The following is a 20,860-nucleotide window of genomic DNA, read 5'->3' on the forward strand; positions in this document are numbered from 1 at the left end:
GTTTCACCCTTCACTGCTCATGGTCCCTAAATTATCTGTGTTCTCTAGTCACTGAGAGCACAACACACATGTGTGTTTGTTTTGGTTCCAGGACAATTTTAGCTAAGTATGGGAATATATTTTTATATATGATTTTAAAATCCATATGTACTTTATCTTTAGGTAATCTAGATATTGGATCAACAAGTGAGTAAAGACAGTTGGTGCTATTCCTAATGATCTGAGTTTGAGTTCCAGAACCTACACATGAGTCCTTTGACCTCCACATGCTTGCCTTGGCATGTACACACCCCTGCAAGCAAGCAAGTAAGCAAGCAAGCAGAAATATTGTGGATATTGATACACTGGCATTCATATGGAATATTTTAAGGATATGTTCAAGCTTGGCTTGTGCACAACCTTTCCAACTGTTGTTTCCTTGTTTAAACCCTGCAGTTTTCTTCTTTTATTTCTTCTATAAGTATTCTGAAGTTCACCAGCCACAGCTCAAGAACAGTTAATTTTCTAAAGTGCAGCACGAAATTGCTCTTTTTTTTTTTTTTTTTTTTTGGGTCTTTTTTTTGGAGTTGGGGACCGAACCCGGGGCCTTGCCCTTCCTGGGTGCACGCCCTACCCCTTAGCTAAATCCCCAACCCCGAAATTGCTCTTTTTATCTTCAGTTGAAGTCTTCTGTAGCTTTGGCCATTTTAGGTTCTATTTTTTAAATTCTTTCCCTTAGAGATGCTAATTTCTTAAATTGCATAGTCTTTTTTTTTTGTTTGTTTGTTTGAAAATTTTTGTCTTTAGAATATTTTAAAGATCATTATTGTTAACTCCAACTTTATGTGATCAAGGATTCATGTGTCAGGAGTGTCTAGTTGTTATTGTTGTTGTTGTGACTTTTAAATCTGTGACGTTTCTTTTGTTCTCTTTGTTGAGTCAGGGAAGCTGTTGTGCTCTAAGGAATGTGACTCACACTCTGGCAGCTTAGCTCAGAGACTGTATTTGTTCTTGACTCTTCGGTGATCTTTTCTAAATACTTTTATGTTTATGTTTTGCTTTTGTTGTTGTTGTTGTTGTTTCCAGCACACAGGAAGTGTGCTGGAAATGATGATGGAGTTGAAGAGGGAGCTCATCTGACATAAATAAAAGAAAATCTTTATTACATTAGTTGGGCTCTGTGTTCTCCTGTGAATTTTGTTAAATGTTTTATCCTACGTTCACTCCATTCATTTGGGGGAAGTTTCTGTCCTATTGAGACTAATCATTTTGCAGGTTATCATTATCATTATTATTATTATTGTTATTATTAATTATTTTAGGGATCAGGCAAAGACAAGTTTTTCCCTGTTTCCTCTAAGTCAGTGATTCTCAACCTTCTTAAGGCTGTGACCCTTTAATACAGGCCTTCATGTTGTGATCTCCAACCATAAAATTATTTCATTGCTACTTCATAATTAATTTTCCTGCCTTTATGACTTGTAATGTAAATATCTGATATGTGACTCCCAAAGGGGTCATGACCCACAGGTTGAGAACTGCTGCTCTAACTTATCTTTTCTACCCTCCTCCTTATTTTGTCTGAAGGAAGAAACTCTCCCTCGATTTTTTATCAAGATCCTCTATGCATGTTCATACTGTTAGGGTCTCCTGGATTCTCTCCTGTCTGAGCTGTGCTGAAAGCAAAAGGAAAAATCTCTATTTGTGTATGGGATGAGATGTGACAGGAGAATAAAATTGGGATCCCTATACCCTTAAAGGTCACAGAGAAGGGCTCTGAAAGTCCGGTGTAAAGGGGACTCTTCACTTTCTCCTGGTTGGAACGGCCTCCTGGGATTTGACTAAAGGGGTGGCCGGCTTTGCAGTTGCTTGGAAATGTGACCCATGCTTTTTCAAGCATTAATAGGTTCAAGGGATGATTGATTATTTTTCTCGAGAGCAGAGCCCATGGTACTGCTCACGCCTGGTGCTTTTGAACACTGATGGGCTTTTTCATTTAGAGCAGATCATAGTGGTTTGAAATGAGAGCCTGAGGCTGGGAGGGAGAGCAGTGTTATCTGACAGGGGACATGCCCATTAACAGGAGGATGATTAAAAATGCCGAGCGAGTTTCTGGGCTTATGACATATGAGAAGAAAATCATGAAAATGCGAGGAGAAGGGGAGACTTTGCCCCCTTCAGAGAGGCAGCCTCATGAAAGGAACAGATTCACGGGTGCACAGAGGACATTGACGCAGCAGAACTTAGCATCTCTGTGGATGCTTTCCTCTGGGGATAATTTCAGATTCAGAACGGTAGAAAGTTCTTATTTGCACTTTTCAAAAGGGCAGTTGACCAGCTTGTAGATTAAAAAAATCTCAGAAGTAGTGTTCTTTTAGCTTTAATTGGACTTCCTTTTGAATTCTAAACTCTTCAAAGGGTCTTCTTGAAGGAATGTGGAATTCTAATACTTGCAGTGATTTTCATTTGCAGCTACAAATTTGTTATTAGTTGAAGACTGCATTGATGACTCTTGTGGTCATGGCTGACAGAGTTTACTTGACAAAATCCCTTAAATTTCATTTTCTTGGCATCTAGGAAAGAGAGTAAAGATACTAATTTTTTTTTTTTAGTTGATAAGTTGCTTGCCCTAAAGATTTAAATAATAAAAGAGCAAGTAAGATGGGCATATGCTTATAACCCTAGCTCTTGGGTAGAGGCAGGAAGTCAACTGCTCAGGGCTAGTCTCAAACACAGTGTGAGGCAAACCTGGACTATCTGAGATCCGATCTCAAACAAAAAGCAAAAATAAATAAATAAATAAAGAAAGAAAGAAAGAAAGAAAGAAAGCAAATGAAATAGAGACAAAATATCAGGACCACCCAAGGCTAAGAGAAAGTTAAATTCTTTAATCAAAACCCAGAAAATGATGATTTACAAGGTAGTTAAAATATGATTTAATAGAGAAATTGGAACCTGGAAGAACAGAGAGTTAGTAGGCAAGGAATTGTTAGGTGCTTAAAAACAGTTTTGTTCTAGTAATGCAAGCAAATTACTTTTCCATATCAATTTGATAAAACTATGACTGAAGTTAAAGGCTGGGGCCAGAGCTGTTGTTCAGGGTGAGGTGATTGTCTGGCATGCAAGAGGTCCTGGGTGGGATTCCAAACACTGCCAGAAAACCAACAAAAACTAAGGGAGTTAATCCTGTGTGCTATAGGGGCGAGATGGGACAGGGTGATGATCAGGCTTCACTCTCGATGAGAGAGTTGCAGTTGTGTCTGCCCAGACTCATGTGGTGTGAGGGAGATGCTAATGGCAGGCTGAGAAATAAAGAAGCCAAAGAGACCAGAAGTTCACTTTCAGTTCAAGCATTAGAACCTAGAATCTGACGCCATAAGATACTGTCTTTAGCTTGATGAGTTTTAGACAGTTTTTCGAGTGAACTTATCCACTGCCTTACCCATGTTGTGTTTATAGAGGTGAGGTGGACTGAAACCAATAAGGATTATTCACAAGAACATTGGCTTAAAATTGTATCTCTTTCTCACATCAATTCCTTATTCCATTGTCAGTTCATTTCTTTCAATTTTAAAGATGTAAGGTTAGGGCTATCAATTGCCAAGCATGCATGAGGCCGTGGGTTCAAGTCCTGGCACTGAAAAGATAGTTCAGAATTACATATTATTGCAATCCTCTGGGCAGCTCTTTAGAGCGTCCAAAGATTTGACTATAGTAAATTTAGGTTGAGGAGTTTATTCCAGTTTAGCCAAAGCAATTCACAGAACAGGATATTTTAACACAAAAAGTGCCACTCTTTAGAAGCATGGGCCTGTGGCCTCTGTATAGTCACTTGGTCTCTCATTGTGTTGTAATAGCAAAGTGAGAGTGGGGTTCTCAGATGGGGCCAGGGAATGTGGTTGAAGGCATGAGAAAAATGAACAGGAGTTGATCTGTTGGAGCATAGGAAATGAGGGTGAAGATTTTAGTTCTTTAACTTCTTTTATGACGCTTCTGAAATTGGAAACAATCTTGGAAATGGAAAAGAACAGGATCCAGGACAGGTGAGAAAGATGAGGAGGAGACATCATGGATTGGGATCTCAAGGCCCCAACTGAGCCTGGATCCTGGAGAGATTTGAGATCAGGCTATGCCAGGCCTTCAGTTACATTGTTATGTGCAAGTGGCTTACTGGGCTATGCCCTGCCCCATAGAGTACAATGTAGACATGGGATAACGGCATCTCACCAGAGGTGAAGAGAGCATCTATGAAGAGAACATCTAGCAGTTGCCACCCATAAGGCACAGTCTGATAACCATTCTTCAACACACTATAAATTTGTCAGAGAAAAAAATCAAGGTTGGAAGAATATAGGTAGACCACAATAAAATTGTCTCAGGAAAACCGGGTCTGAGAACTTTGTGGATGTGCCAGACTGAGAAAAGGGTGAAACTTCCTCTCCTGGACTCTGTAAAGAGGAGGGCACATAAGCCATGCCAGCCTGTCAAACATGACCACCCAATGTTTGTATAAAGAAACCTGGCTCTCTGCTCCTCCCTGTTCCTGAGACAGCTGCATCTTCTTGTGCCTTGCCAGCCTCATCCTGTAGACAAGATGGTGAAGGTCGGTGTGAATGGATTTGGCCATATTGGGTGCCTGGTTACCAAGGCTGCCTTCTCTGCATCTGGCAAAATGCAGATTGTTGCCATCAACAACCCCTTCATTGACCCCAAGTACATGGTCTACATGTTCCAATACGACTCTACCCATGGCAAATTCATGGCACAGTCAAGGCTGAGAAACGGGAGCTTGTCATCAATGGGAAGCCCATCACCATCTTCCAGGATCAAGATCCCACTAACATCAAATGGGGTAATGCTGGTGTTGATTATGTCATGGAGTCTACTGGCATCTTCACCACCATGGAGAAGGCTGGGGCTCACTTGAAGGGTGGGGCCAAAAGGGTCATCATCTCTGTCCCCTTGGCCAATGCCCCCATGTTGTGATGGGTGTGAACCTCGAGAAATATGGCAACTCACTCAATAGTGAAATATGACAACACACTCAAGACTGTCAGCAATGCATCTTGCACCATCAACTGTTTAGCCTCCCTGGCCAAGGTCATCCATGACAACTCTGGCATTGTGGCAGGGCTCATGACCATAGTCCATGCCATCACAGCCACTCAGAAGACTGTGGATGGCCCCTCTGGAAAGCTGTGGTGTGATGGCCGTGGGGCAGCCCAGAACATCATGCCTGTATCCACTGGTACTGCCAAGGCTGTGGGCAAGGTCATCTCAGAGTTGAATGGGAAGCTCACTGGCATGGCCTTCTGTGTATCCATTGTGGATCTGACATGCCTCCTGGAGAAACCTGCCAAGTATGATGACATCAAGAAGGTGGTGAAGTGGGGCTGGAGAGATGGCTCAGTGGTTAAGAGCACTGTCTGCTCTTCCAGAGGTTCTGAGTTCAATTCCCAGCAACCACATGGTGGCTCACAACCATCTATAATCAGGTCTGGTGCCCTCTTCTGGCCTGCAAGTGCAAACATTGAGACAGAAAGCTGTATGATGTATACATAATAAATAAATAAATAAATAAATGTTTAAAAAAAAAAAAAAAGAAGGTGGTGAAGCAGGTATCTGAGGACTCACTAAAGGGCACCCTGGGCTACACTGCGGACCAGGTTGTCTCCTGAAACTTCAACAGCAGCCCCCACCTTTGATGCTGGGGCTGGCATTGCACTCAATGACAACTTTGTAAAGCTCATTTCCTGGTATGACAATGAATACAGTGAATTGTCTACAGCAATAGGGGTGGTGGAACTCATGGCCTCCATGGCCTCCAAGGAGTAAGAAACCATGGACCACCTTCCCCACCCCAGCAAGGATACTGAGAGCAAGAGAGAGGCTCTCAGTTGCTGAGGAGTACTCATCCCAACTCGGCCCCCAACACTGAGCACCTTCTTCACAATTTCCATCCCAGACCTCCATAACAGGAGGGGACTAGGGAGCCTTCCCTACTGTCTTGAATACTATCAATAGAGTTCATTGCATCTACGAGAGAGAGAGAGAGAAAGAAGAAAGAAGAGAGAGAGAGAGAGAGAGAGAGAGAGAGAGAGAGAGAGAGAGAGAGAGAGAGAGAGAGAGCTATAGGTAGAGAACTTCCAACTGTTCCGACTGTTCTAGGGTCTTCAGCATGCTTCAACCCTGATGCTCATGTGACCTTCTATAGTAGTCTTCTGTCTCTCTACTGGCTCATCTGTCAGGACCCAGTCTTGTCTCTTCTTTCTATAGCCTCCAATATCCTTTACCTTGCACTATTATGGCTCAGCTTTGACTCTGCAGTCTGCCTCACAGGAGCAGCTGCAGTGAGGACCTCAGGCACACATCCCTACCCTTCCCTATCCCTAGTCTACCTCAAGCCTCTTTGAAATTCTTTAGACTTGGTTGGGACTTAGAGCTCTTCTGTGGCCACTCTGTAATATGCATAGAGATATATTTACTGCACGATGTGTAATGTGTGATCCAATATTAATTTTGGAAATTTGGATTGGAATAAAAGAACCTGTGTTTGCCTTGGCCAGCTACCAAGGAAGGTGGGATGGGGGCCACATTGTTGTCAATGAAACCATTGTACCTTGTGAGCGTGTTTTTACTCAATACATTCTGACACTGTGTTCATCCATGTTTCTGACAGGCATGCTCACAACGCAGATAGGGGCAGCAGTGACTTTCTATGAACGTAGCATGACCCGGCTGCCTCCCATCCTTCAAATGGTGGGATTATTATAGTGTTTATGGCACAGCACATTGTCTTTTGTATTTTCCAGGTCCTCTCCCTGGCTGAGTTCTTCTGGCCATGCATCCTGTTTATGATTCTGACAGTGCTTCGTTTTCAAGAACCCCCCAGACACAGAGAGAATTGTAAGTTTCATGATTTTTTTTCAAAAATTATTATTTTATTTATTTAAATTCCAGTCATTGCCCTCCCCCAATTCCCTCCTCCTACAGTTCCTCTTCCTGTTCCTCCTCCCCCTTCCCTCTGAGAGGGTGCTTCCCCCATCAGGCCTCCCCCTTCCCTGGAGCCTCAAGTCTCTCGAGGATTAAGTGCAGCTTTTCTCACTGACACCAGACGAGGCAGACCTCTGTTACATATGTGCCAGGGGCCTCTGACTGGTCGTGTATGCTCCTGGTTGGTGGCTCAGTCTCTGGGAGCTCCCTGGGGTTGAGACTGTTGATCCTCCTACTGGGGTCGCTCTCCTTTCAGCTTCTTCAATCCTTCCCCTAATTCAACCATAGAGGTCCCTGACTTCAGTCCAGTGGTTGGGTGTTAAGTTTCTGCTTCTGTCTCAGTCAGTTGCTGGTAGGGCCTCTCAGGGGACAGCCATGCCAGGCTCCTGTCTGTAAGCACATCATAACATCAGTAATAGTGGTCTTGGTCCTCCCCGCTCCATGAGATGGATCCCGAGTTGGGTCAGTCATTGGATCTCCTCTCCCTCAGTCTCTTCTCCATGTTTGTCCCTGCAGTTCTTTTAAACAGGAACAATTCTACGTCAGGAATTTTGACTGTCGGTTAGTAACCCTCAGTCCTCCCCATGTGAGACCTTGTCTATCTATTGGAGGTGGACTCTTTGAGTTCCTTTTCCCCAATATTGGGCATTTTGGTTAAGGTCATTCCCAATGAGTCCTGAGAGTGTCACCTCTCTGGTCTCTGGTTTAAATACAATTTAATAGTCACTTCGCCATGGAAAGTTGGCAATTTGCCAATGTCTGAAGGAAAACCAACTTCACTTTTCTCTGTTGTTTATTGACACTGGATTCTCAGTGTGGTAGATGACGAGGGTTCTATTAAGACAACAGTGATATAATTGAGGAATGTGCCAGGAAGAGGCAACTTAGGTTTCTTCACTGCTTAAGAATGGCATTCATAGAAAGAACTCAAAAGTTAGACCAAGGAGGGAGACAAATTTTAAAAATGGGGTTCAGAGCTAAACAAAGAATTCACAGCTGAAGAATGCCGAATGGCTGAGAAACACCTAAAGAAATGTTCAACATCTTTAGTCATCAGGGAAATGCAAATCAAAACAACCCTGAGATTTCACCTCACACCAGTGAGAATGGCTAAGATCAAAAACTCAGGTGACAGCAAATGCTGTCGAGGATGCGGAGAAAGAGGAACACTCCTCCATTGTTGGTGGGGTTGCAGACTGGTACAACCATTCTGGAAATCAGTCTGGAGGTTTCTCAGAAAATTGGACATTGAACTGCCTGAGGATCCAGCTATACCTCTCTTGGGCATATACCCAAAAGATGCCCCAACATACAAAAAAGACACGTGCTCCACTATGTTCATTCCTTATTTATAATAGCCAGAAGCTGAAAGAACCCAGATGCCCTTCAACAGAGGAATGGATACAGAAAATGTGGTACATCTACACAATGGAATATTACTCAGCTATCAAAAACAACGGTTTATGAAATTCAGGCAAATGGTTGGACCTGGAAAATATCATCCTGAGTGAGCTAACCCAATCACAGAAAGACATACATGGTATGCACTCACTGATAAGTGGCTATTAGCACAAATGCTTGAATTACCCTAGTTGCCTAGAACAAATGAAACTCAAGACGGATGATCAAAATGTGAAGGCTTCACTCCTTCTTTAAAAGGGGAACAAGAATACCCTTGGCAGGGAAGAGAGAGGCAAAGATTAAAACAGAGACTGAAGGAACACCCATTCAGAGCCTGCCTCACATGTGGCCCATACATATAGAGCCACCCAATTAGACAAGATGGATGAAGCAAAGAAGTGCAGACCGGACAGGAGCTGGATGTAGATCGCCCTGAGAGACACAGCCAGAATACAGCAAATACAGAGGCGAATGCCAGCAGCAAACCACTGAACTGAGAACGGGACCCCTGAAGGAATCAGAGAATGAACTGGAAGAGCTTGAAGGGGCTTGAGACCCCATATGTACAACAATGCCAAGCAACCAGAGCTTCCAGGGACTAAGCCACTACCTAAAGACTATACATGGACTGACCCTGGACTCTGACCTCATAGGTAGCAATGAATATCCTAGTAAGAGCACCAGTGGAAGGGGAAGCCATGGGACCTGCTAAGACTGAACCACCCAGTGAACTAGACTGTCGGGGGGGGGGGGCGGCAATGGGGGGAGGGTGGGGAGGGGAACACCCATAAGGAAGGGGGGGAGGGAAGGGGATGTTTGCCCGGAAACCGGGAAAGGGAATAACACTCGAAATGTACATAAGAAATACTCAAGTTAATAAAAAAAAAAAAAAAAGAAAAAAAAAAAAAAAAAAAAAAAAAATGGCATTCATAGATGTTTGCTCAATCTAGCAAATAGATTTATCCTTTCACCCAAGCTGAAATGATCTGGGCTTGGATGGATAAACCTTTATTCATTTAGAAGGAACTAGAAGCAGAGGTAAAGGAGACACCACAGGGCATGACAGGGATGAGGATGTTAGAGGTAGAGACTGTGATGAAGGACATTCACTAATAAACTCACAATAATGTCCACTTCTCCAGAAGCATGGTCAGTCAGGGAATTTTGTCTGTTGGATTTGACAGCCCAGTAGCCGTACCTCTTGAGAAATGGTGACACTGTTTTATTCTGACTATGTTGCTTGAAATGTGTGGTTTGTTTAATTTTACCAGCTGCCCATGGAAAAATGATTATTAAATGTTTATCTGTAAGAGCTTGTCAGTAATATTTAGGTTTTGCATATTGAAAAGGCAATGGGTCTAATGACTCCTTTGTGCTTATGAGGACAGCATTGGGTATTACAGAAAATGATGAAGGTAGGTATTGTAATTTCAGTTATGAAGCGCTGAAAATATTTTCAGGAATTTTTAATATTTTATTTATTCATTCAACAAATATGTATCTAGGGTCTTTTATTCCTTTAAAGAACATTCTAGCAGGATGGCCTAGTAGAATGAGATATGACACAGTGAGAGAAGTGTCATACGGGTCTCCATATGAGAACAAGTCCACTCAAACTCTGATCCACCAAACACCCACTGGTGTAGCCTCTATTATGGGTGCATTCCTTAGAAGAGGTATGGAACCATCTAGAGAAATGCGTCTTTAATGACTGGTTTATTACTCCAGATTTCTCTAGGACCTCATGTCTTTTGTTTGCTAAGAATTTCACCTTCTCTTAAGCGTCAAACATTTATTTTTTTTTCAATTACCCATTCACTCATCCTTGTTCGTTTACTCATTAAGTCATCAAATATTTAGAGAATGTCTTCTGTGTGAAAAACATTGTGCTAAATTCTCAGCATAGTGGGTCTTCAAGTTCGAATGAAGAAGTAGATACTGGGGGAAGGCTGTTCCCTGGACTTTATGAATGATCTGGGAGCCACAGCACACAGATCAGGAGCTTCCCAGTTGTTTGCTGTTGTCATTTTCTTCACACCTCACCCACTCAGGCAAAGAAAGGGGGTTGAGGCGTGTTTTGCCAACACTTTATTGATTAAGATGTCGGCTCATTATAGGACTACTTTTCCTGAAATATTTTCCCTCTCCTTCCTTCCTTCCTCCCTCCTTCCTTCCTTCCTTCCTTCCTTCCTTCCTTCCTCCCTCCCTCCCTCCCTCCCTTTCTCCCTCCCTCCCTTTCTTTTCTTCCTTCTTTCCTTCCTTGTTCCCCCTCCCGCCCTTCCTTGTTTCCCTTTCCACCCTCCCTCCATGCCTTTATTCACTTCCTCTTCCTTGTCTCAGTTGTCTTCTTCTTTTCCTTCTCCTTCTTCTCTTTCTCCTTTTTTTTCTCCTTCTGAGACTTAGTCTGTTTATGTAGCCCTGGCTGCCCTGAAACCCACTATGTAGATAAGGCTGGCCTCACATTTCAGAGATCTGTCTGCTTCTGCTTCCCCAGTGCAGGATTAAAAGTGTGTATCACCATGCCAGATTTCTGAAAAGTTTTGATATTATTTGATATAGGAAAGTGTTTTTGTTCTGCGTGACATTTAGAAATTTCACATAAATGTTTAAGAATACAAGTTGGCTTCTGTCTGAAAGCTTTTACCTCAACTTAAAAAAACATTCATTTTGTTTTTCCTACTCATGGTTGTTTTATAGAGGGCTGTGCCAAAAGGCTTGGCTACGTAACAGAAGAGTGACTACCACATGACAGGGAAGATAAATGAAGTGAGAGTTACATCATGTCTGGGAGGGAGTGCAAAGTATAAAAGGGTTTTATACTCCTTGAGTAGTTCCTCAGATATATTTTAGGTTAATAACAAGGTAAACACTATAACATAATGGAGTGTAGACTTGTAGGACAGATATTCTGTTGTGTCCTTGCATGGCTTGGATCCTGGAACCATGAGTAGGGATAGCAAGGGGTGAAGAAATACTACACACAGATGCAGCAAATTTGGAATTAGGCTCTCTGGGCTCTCCAAGGGAGAAGCTATATCACACTCAAAGTACAGCATTTCATTACGTGCAGTAGAATAGGGATGAAGTTTATTGCATACAGATGTTCAGAAGGCAAGGTTCTAAAACACAGCCAAATGTTGTAGACAGGGTTATTTCATACATTAGGAAGTGTGGTTATTATAAACACCTGAACAAGGAAGCAGGCTTAGCTAATCACAATGGAAGAGGGTCTGTAGGGACGTAGTCTCTGTACCATAAACCTCCAGGGGGAAAGCTATGGTGGAGCCTTTCAATATCCACATCCAAAAGGCTTTGCCATCTGTCTGTCAGCTACTTCCATGGAGCTGAGTCACTGGGTTTCTTGACATGGCTGTATCCATGTCAAGCAATACTCATTCATTCAGGACATTACTTGCTCCCTACTTTCCCCTCTTTCTTGTTTCTTAGATGTTTAGGGTAAATCTTCATGGTTAGTGCAGGGATATTTCTCTGCAGTGCTTGACCCCAGACCACAAGAAGGATCCTACCAGCTGCTATGCCCAACAAAAGCAAAAGGAATGCCTTAGCAAGCTTAGGGTCGGCGGCTCCAGCTAGGTAAAGATAATTTTTTTGTGTGTGATTAGGGGGAGAAATAACCTGGTCATAACCCTTTTTTACTTTTCTAGGATGTGCCAATGTAATCAGGCCACATCCATGCTATCATTATTTCCCAATTATAGCTACTCAAGCATCCATAACCTATGAGACATGTTAAATCCTGTCCAAGATACAGGGCTATAACTTGTGCTGAACGGATGAATGGGTGGAGCCCAGAGGTACTTCAGATGGTTAGAGAAATGCTCCCCAAAATGGAAGAACTCATCAGTGTATACAGGAGGAAACTCAGTCATGCACTCACCCATCATTTTTCCTAGTATCTATTTTCTCAAGTTGCCAAATTAATTTCCTCTTTCCCCGAAAACCAAAGTCACAATCCATAATGCAGCCCAAGAACTTATGAAGTCTCCACCCCATTCCAAGGCTTCACCAAATATCCAAACCACCAACATAAAACTCTTTCTCAATTTCACTGTTACAAGAATCTCTCTGTAAATACAGATATCTTTAGATCCTATCTTTTAACATATAACTGCCTACCTATAGATTCTATTAGCATGTAACTGCCTATCTCTAGAGTCCTCTCAGCTGCATATGTTGAAATGTTCTCCCTTCCATTCGTTTATTCCTTCTGTTACCCTTGATTCTTTCTTTGCTTTATTTGTGTGCTTCTCATACGAGCATTCCCCCTTTTTCTAATCAGTGAGAGTTCCCCATAGCCAGTGTGTCTACTGTTTGTGGCCCTGTTTGGGCACCATCTTCTGTATCCTGCATGGCTCCAGGACTGACCTAACTGGGACAGCAAGGGAATAAAGAAAGGACAAACACATGGACACAGAAAAGTTGGGTTCTGGTATGCTGGGCTCCTGGATGGAGAAGCAGTTGCCCCAGACAGAAGCTCAGCATATTTATTATATACAGTTAGACAGGGAGCCCGGGTCATGGTATGCAGCACTCTACTTTGGACAGTAGTTGTCGGCACTAATTCCCTCCTTGTGTTTGTGACCAGGTTACTTGCAAGCCCGGGATCTGCCCAGCCGGGGTGTTCTTCCTTTTGTTCAAGGACTTCTTTGTAACACTGGCTCACGATGTAGAAACATCAGCTTTGAGAGTTCCATGGATCACCGTTTTCGGTATGAGAAATACAAACTTCCTTCTTAGAACTCCTAGGATGGTTTCGTATGCTGCCCCCTTCCCCCAACTTCTATAATGTCATACGCTTTTTTTTTTTTTTTTTAAATTCACACTTAGTGATCTAGAATGTGTTAGGGACCTAGAATTCAGAGTTAAAAACAAATTTCTTTTATTGTTCAGATTCACATAAGTCACTTCTACTGATGTCCACTGTGTTTCAAGACTCATAGCACGTGAAATGTTGATGAGGAAATTTTATTTGCACTTAATGATTTCCTGTTGTTAAGCTCTGATTTCAAAATTACTTGCTTAGGTTTTCATTTGGGTGTAGTTGGAAAATGACTGGTTTGGGGGCTACCTGCTAGGGGTTCTTACCGTGCTACAAGTTGATTAAGGTCTTGTGCCAGGTTTTGGTCAGAAGAAAGAACAGCCAGGCACTATTTTCCTTTCTGCACTAACACCCCTCAGATGCTCAATGGCTTTACTGGCTTCTTGGTTTCTTACAATGCTGAGTTACGCCAAGATAGCCCATGACCTTATTTGGTATTGCTAATCAAGAGACAAAGGAGGGATAGGCTCAAGTGACAAGACTTAAAATTAAGAGGTTTAACTGGGAGAATCCAATGATGTGGGAACTTTTCTCAGGTGGAATAAAGAATGGAAGAATGACTGTTTGATAGATAGTCATGTTTTGAACTATCAGATTGCATGATGGGGAGGTGAGTTTATGCTTGTTGAAATTAAATAGTCAAAGATTTTAAACAAAGCGGATATTAAAACTGAAGTTGTTCATCTTTTGACCTTGGATTTTTAAATCTTATGTGTATGTGTTGTCTAAATGTATACATATGCACTGTTCATGCGCCTTGAACCAAAAGAGGCTGGAAGAGGGTGTTGGATCCCCTGGAACTGGACTTACAGATGGTTGTGGGCCACCATGTAGGTTCTGGGAACCAGACTCAAGTCTTCTGAAAGAAGAACAAATGCTCTTAACTGCTGAGCCAGTTTTCCATCCCCATCTTTCTACTTTAAACAGAATGCTTCAAAATAATTTTAGACATAATGGGTAAAATAATTATAATATGGTGCTGTTTATATAACAAAATATCCTAAACTGGATAATTTTGCGAAAAACACATAAAGAGTACACATTGATTTCTTGCATTCTGGCTACCAGGGAATTTAATACTGAACGGCGTAGCAGTGTTTGGTAAGGATATGTTGCTCATATAAAATGCCTTCTACTTGTGTCATCGGATGGTGGAATGTGCAAGAAATGTTTCCAATCCTGGTTACCAAGTCTCCTCCCTCAGGACCCACTCTCTTCCCCATGTCCTAATTTCATCTTAGGAGCTAGCGATCCGCATGAAGTCACAGACAAAGATGCAAACATTGAGACCATTGCAGGTGCTTGCTTTTCTGAGATAGGTGTGTAAAAATAAAGGGGAACTTTTGAAGTTGTATAAATAATAATCCTGAAATGCCCCATGATCTCATTTCCCTCTCACACATGTGCAGAATAAAAGAATGAAGATCTAGGACTCCCAGGGAAGCCCTGGGATAGGAGAGTTATCGTCACCCTCATTTCAGGTCTCCTGGGGTGCCCTACTCAGAATAGAAAGTCAAGATAATGTAGAATTGGAAAGAATATATTTTCGTAGCCAAGCAAATGATGTGGTCTGGTTGTTGTACCTTCTTAATTGGTAATTCAATGAAAAACTTAAGTTCTTTGTGACCAGGGTGTACCTCCCAGCTGGGTTAATTATGGTGAATTGAAAGACAAAATACAGAAGGTTGTGACACAGTCAGGACAAGGACTCAAGCTTTAGAGTGGAGGGGGTCGTAATAAGTTCTTAGTGGAGTGGATATATAATATCATACATCCTGTTATAATATTTAAAATTTCAACATTAACACTCTCTCTGTTTCTTTCACTTTCTCTGTGTCTCTGTTTCTGTCTCTTTGTCTCTGTCTCTCTTATTCTGTGTGTAGGTGTGTGTGTGTGAGAGAGAGAGAGAGGGAGAGAGAAAAGAGAGAGAGAGAGAGAGAGAGAGAGAGAGAGAGAGAGAGAGAGAGAGAGAGAGAGAGATGGTATATACAGATGTTAAAGGAAAATCTGGGGCAATTGATTCTTTCTTTCTACTGTGTGGGTACCAAGGGTTGAACTCAGTTCATTAGGCCTGGCAGCAAATCGCCTGACCTCTAAGCTATCTCAGTAGATCTTGTTTTGTTTATGCTGAGACAGGGTCTTGCTATGCAGCCCATGCTGGACTCCAGATCATGATCCCCCTGCCTCCCAGTGAATGCTAAGAGGGTGTATTCTACGACTCCTAGATATAAAACATTTTTGTTATATTTTGTTTTATTCTCTAATTAGCTTACAAGGTGACAGTTTTCCTTATGGCATACTCTTGCATGATTACTTTGGATTGACCTTCCTCCATCCCATGATATCCTTTGTCTCTCCTTCCCCATTTAAACTCTCGCACCACCCACTGTTCCCCTTTCTACTTCAGCTCTATGAGTGTTTTCTCATCCTCCTGCCCCTAAAGCCCTCTTCCTACCTCTGTGGGGCCTTTTCTTATCTCATAGCATCTCTCCACACCCGCTGCTCTAGAAGCGCACAGACATTTAAAAATAAAAACATAAAGAAGGTGTGATGCCTGTCTTTCAGAGCTTGAGTTACCACCTTTAGTATATTTTCCAGATCATTCTACAAATTTCATAATTTGATTTTTTCTGTATGGGTGAATGAAATTCTATATGGCGTATGGCCCATGTTTGCCTTACCCATTCATCTGTTTATGAACATCTAGGCTTATTCTGTTTCCTTGATTTTTTTTTGAATAGAGCAGGAATAAACAGAAATCCATTGTGTTTTGGGTCTGTGCTTAGGACCTTTTCTTTGAGAAACGTCTACACTGGTTTCCATAATGGCCACGCCAATTTACACTCTTACCAACAATGACTAAGAATTCTTTTTCTCCCACAGCAGTCAATATCCATGAATGTGAGAGATTTTTCCACATTCTAATGCCTTCTTTACCTTCTTCTGAGAGTGGTTTTTTACTATTGGATAATTTTTATTTACATTTCAAATGTTATTCCTTTTCCCAGTTTCCCTTCCATAAGCATCCCATCCCCCTCCCCCTTCAATTGGGGTGTTCACTCTCCCTGACCACTCCCCCATTCCTGCTTGTTTCTTTGGACTATTTGCTTGCAAAATTGTTTTCCAGAGTTTTATTCTGAGGTAGTGTCTGTCTTTGTCACTGAGGTTTATTTTCTGTATGCAGCAAAATGTTGGGTCCTCTTTATGTATGCAGTCTTTTAGTCTCTGTCTTTTTATTGGGGAATTGAGTCCATTGATGTTGAGAGATATTGAGGGATGTCAAGGTACCAACAATTGTTGTTTCCTGTTATTTTTGTTGTTAGAGGTGGAATTATGTTTGTGTGGCTATCTTCTTTTGGATTAGTTGAAAGAAGATTACTTTTTTGCTTTTTCTAGGGGGTAGTTTCCTTCCTTGTGTTGCAGTTTTTTAATCTATTATTTTTTTGTAGGGTTGGATTTGTGGAAAGATATTTTGTAAATTTGGTTCTGTCATGTAATATTTTGGTTTTTCCATCTATGGCGATTAAGAGTTTTGCTGGATATAGTAGCCTGGACTGGCATTTGTGTTCTCTTAGGGTCTGTATGACATCTGCCCAGGATCTTTTGGCTTTCATAGTCTCTGGTGAGAAGTCTGGTGTAATTCTTATAGTCTGACTTTATATGCTGCTTGACCTTTTTCCCCTTACTGTTTTAATATTCTTTCTTTGTTTTGTGCATTTGGTGCTTTGACTATTATGTGACAGGAGGAATTTCTTTTCTGCTCCAATCTATTTGGAGGTCTGTAGGCTTCTTGTATATTTACAGGAATTTCTTTCTTTAGGTTAGGGAAGTTTTCTTCTATAATTTTGTTGAAGATATTTACTGGTCCTGTAAGTTGGGAATATTCATTCTCTTCTATACCTTATTATCTGTTATCCTTAGGTTTGCTCTTTTCACTGTGTCCTGGATTTCCTGCATATTTTGCATTAGGAGCTTTTTGCATTTTGTGTTTTCTTTGACTGTTATGTCAATGTGTTCTACGGTATCTTCTGTCCCTGATATTCTCTCTTCTATCTCTTGTATTCTGTTGGCGATGCTTGCATCTATGACTCCTGATCTCTTTCTTAGGTTTTCTATCTCTAGGGTTGTCTCCCTCTGTGATTTTTTTTTATTGTTTCTATTTCCATTTTTAGATTGTTGGATGGTTTTGTTCAATTCCTTCACTTGTTTGGTTATGTTTTCCTGTAATTCTTTAAGAGATTTTTTTTTGTTTCCTCTTTAAGGTCTTCTACCTGTTTACTTGTGTTGCCCTGTATTTCTTTAAGGGAATTATTTATGTCCTTCTTAAAGTCCTCTGACATCATCATGAGCTGTGATTTTAAATCAAAATCTTGCTTTTCTGGTGTCTTGGCGTATCTGGGGCTTGCTGTGGTAGGGAACTGGGTTCTGATGATGCCAAGCAGCCTTGGCTTTTGTTGATTAGGTTCTTGCACTTGCCTCTTGTCATTTGTTTATCTCTGGTGTTAGCTGGTCTTGCTGTCTCTGACAGTGACTTGACTCTCCTGTAAGCCTGTGTGTCAGCAGTTCTGGAGACTGGCTCTCTTCCAGCAAGATCTTAGTACAGAGAGCTGTGGGACTGGGTCAATTCTAGGCGCAGGCAGAAACCTGCTGAGAGTGTTTTTAAAGTTTTCATTGTAGAATTCTTTTGGTTTTTTGGTTTGGGTAATTGTAAGGTATTTTTACAGCATCTGAAAATGGCCTTGTTTACCTTATTTCCTCCTCAGTATCTTTGTCATTGTTACATAGAAACGCTACTAATTTAGTATGTTAACTTTGTAGCTGGCAACTTTGTTGCAAATATTCATAACAGTAACAGTGGGGTCTTTTTTGAGAATTGCATTGTTGTGTTTTTTACAAAAGCCAAGGATATGTTTTACAGAGCACAGTATGGTGAGGGGGGAGGGGTGCCTCAGTGGGTACCAGCCATAGGACTGGTGTAGTGCAGAATAGCGTTTATTTTGGGACATGAGAAAGGGAGTTAAGAAGGGAGTAGAGGCCAGAGAAGGACAGAATGTTCTGGTTCTGTTGCCAGGTAATTGTTGGGCAGAGCTTAGAAACACACATATCATTTGCAAGTAAGGATACACACCCCCACACACACACACACACCATTTTAAGTTCTGAATCCTGAATTTAGAGGAAATGCTTTCATTTCTCTCATTATTACAATACTGAATTATGTGATGTGTGTGTGTGTGTGTGTGTGTGTGTGTGTTGTGTGTGTGTGTGTGTGTGTGTGTACCCCCCAATGTTCTGGTTCTCAATTGAAACACACACACACACACACACACACAACACACACACACACACACTTATATTTTAATATGCCTTAAACAGCTCAATAAGACTGGGCCACTTTGAAACCTCCACATGGCTAATATACTCCCCTCTGATATTCCTGAGTTATTACTTACTAATTACTTACTAAACCTATATTCCATCTTGGCTGCCCCAGACCCAGACCTGCAGCCCTCTCTGGCTGAGTTCCCCAGCACCTACGTGATGGCTATGTTGTCTTTCCAGCACGTCTCAGGTGTGGCTTCTCCTCCTTTCCTGGCATGGAGCTCTCTCTCTTCCTGCTCCTTCCTCAGCCCCTTGGCCAGGAGTCCTGTCTTTGTCTCTCTACCCAGCCATTAAATACTGAAATATGCTCCTTCTCTTCACGGTTTCTTCAGGACTTTTATCATGAAGAGATAGTGAATTTTATCAAAGGTCTTTTATATATTAAGATCATGTGATTTCTGAGTATATGTGATTGGGTTGTGTTGATTTACACATATTGAACCTGTATCTCTAAAGTAAAGCCAACTTGATCATGATGATTTTTGATATATTTTTGAAATTGGTTTGCAATTTGTATTGTTGAAAATTTCATTGTCTATGTTTTTTCCAGGAAATTGGCCAATAATTTTTTTTATTTTTGTTGTGTTTTTATCTGGTTTTGATAATCAGGATAAAATTAACTTACTGTGAGATTGGCAGTATTCTTTTCTTTCTTTTTTTTAATTTTATGGACTATTTGTAGAAGTATTGGTGTTGGTCTGGTAGACTTCCCCTCCACACCACCCCAAGAAATAACTAGATTTATTTATTTATTTACTTACTTACTTTTTTGTCTGTGTGCTCCTCCATTTTAGCACTCACACTCTAGTTTGCAGAAACTTGGGGATTATAAAGTCGATACTGTGCTTATCTCACATCCTCGAAACCATAGTCTGTTGTAAACATCTCCAGCATTACTAAGCTTTTAAGAACTGAGACTAAAATGCCTTTTTGGGATTGAGCAGGGTCAACTTAGAGATGTGGGAAATGCAAGATGACAACAGAAGGAACAGTACAAGTGGTGAGGGAAGAGCTCTGGTGGGAAGGCAGCTTTGAGGGGAGCCTCTTTTCCAGACCTGCCCTGCCGGGATTGCCAATCTATGTTCATGCTTCAAGTATGAATTCTGCTGAAGTTCAAAGAAAAAACAAACTCCAAACCAAATCGAACCAAACCAAATCAAACCAAACCAAAATAGCAGCAAAGGACAGCCAAACAACAGCCACAAAAACCCTTAGCAACTCCCTTCTGAATATCTTGGTTTACAAATACCTGAAAACACGTTTTCATTTCAAAACTACTTAGATATCGCCATGGTTAATTTGCTGCATGAATGACCAGGATCTTGCTAATCACCTGGGGGAAGCTTACCTTGGGCAGAACCTCCAGGTACTTTCTGATATGGGAGCGTGAGTATGAAAATCAGCTTCCTCATTCCTGGCTTTGGAGGGAGCTTGCCTCTGCTTCAATAAGAGGATTTCAGGGCAAACCCACAATCATTAGTGACAGCAGGTAATTCCCATAGAGTGTTTTTTGTTTTGTTTTGTTTTGGGGGTGGGGTGGGGTGGAGAACTGCTCCTAGTTTAAGATAAAGTGAATAAGCACATTTGAAATGTTCTATGATGTTCATATATTCTGCACATTTGATCTCTCCCACTGCCAATCATCGTTAAGAGGCGGGGTGAAGTTAACCCAGCCAACATGTTCTTTTGCTCTGTCCTGCATAACTTTCCTTGAGCCCCACCTACTTTACACATTCGCTCTCAATTTCTGCTTTAAAAAGCTACTCCTACTAAGAAGAAAAGAATTGGGCTGGAGAACTGGCTCAGTGGCTGAAGCCATGTCCTGCTTTTGCAGAGGATGCCAATTCAGTTCCCAGCACTCACTTCAGTTGGGAAGGACACAACTTCATCTCCATGAGAGCAGATTCCCTCTTCTGGTCTCTGAGGGCATCTGCACATTGTGTGTGTGTGTGTGTGTATGTGTACACACCCCTACCTCTGCATAGACATGTAATCTTAAAAACAGAAATCTTAAATAGTTTCATTTATTTTAATTATTCATATACCATGACCACCCCTGTATGTTTTTCCAGTTTGAAGTATTTTTAACCTCTACACTATCATTCCCCCTCTGCTGCTTTCTCTGCTGCTGTCTGCAGCAAGTTTTGTCCTGTCTACTTTTGAAGATTCTCTGATGGCCCAGGATCCAGCTTTTTTCATGAGTAGCTGAATCTTGCTTCATTCAAAGCAGCCTTCATAGGTGGGAGTGGAATTGTAACATGAAAT

The 20,860-nt window shown here is 41.6% G+C and overlaps 1 protein-coding gene across 1 annotated transcript in view; it reads left to right on the top strand.

The window, feature by feature from the left end:
- Abca13 (ATP binding cassette subfamily A member 13) overlaps positions 1 to 20,860 on the top strand; it is a 564,237-nt gene that overhangs the window by 14,268 nt on the left and 529,109 nt on the right. Inside the window, exons 2-3 of the mRNA XM_032916398.1 lie at positions 6,792 to 6,885; positions 12,980 to 13,103. Coding sequence (XP_032772289.1) covers positions 6,792 to 6,885; positions 12,980 to 13,103 — 218 coding nt within the window. The remainder of the gene's footprint in view (positions 1 to 6,791; positions 6,886 to 12,979; positions 13,104 to 20,860) is intronic.

The sequence above is a fragment of the Rattus rattus genome, chromosome 11, assembly GCF_011064425.1.
Source record: "Rattus rattus isolate New Zealand chromosome 11, Rrattus_CSIRO_v1, whole genome shotgun sequence".
Classification (NCBI taxonomy): Eukaryota; Metazoa; Chordata; class Mammalia; order Rodentia; family Muridae; genus Rattus; species Rattus rattus.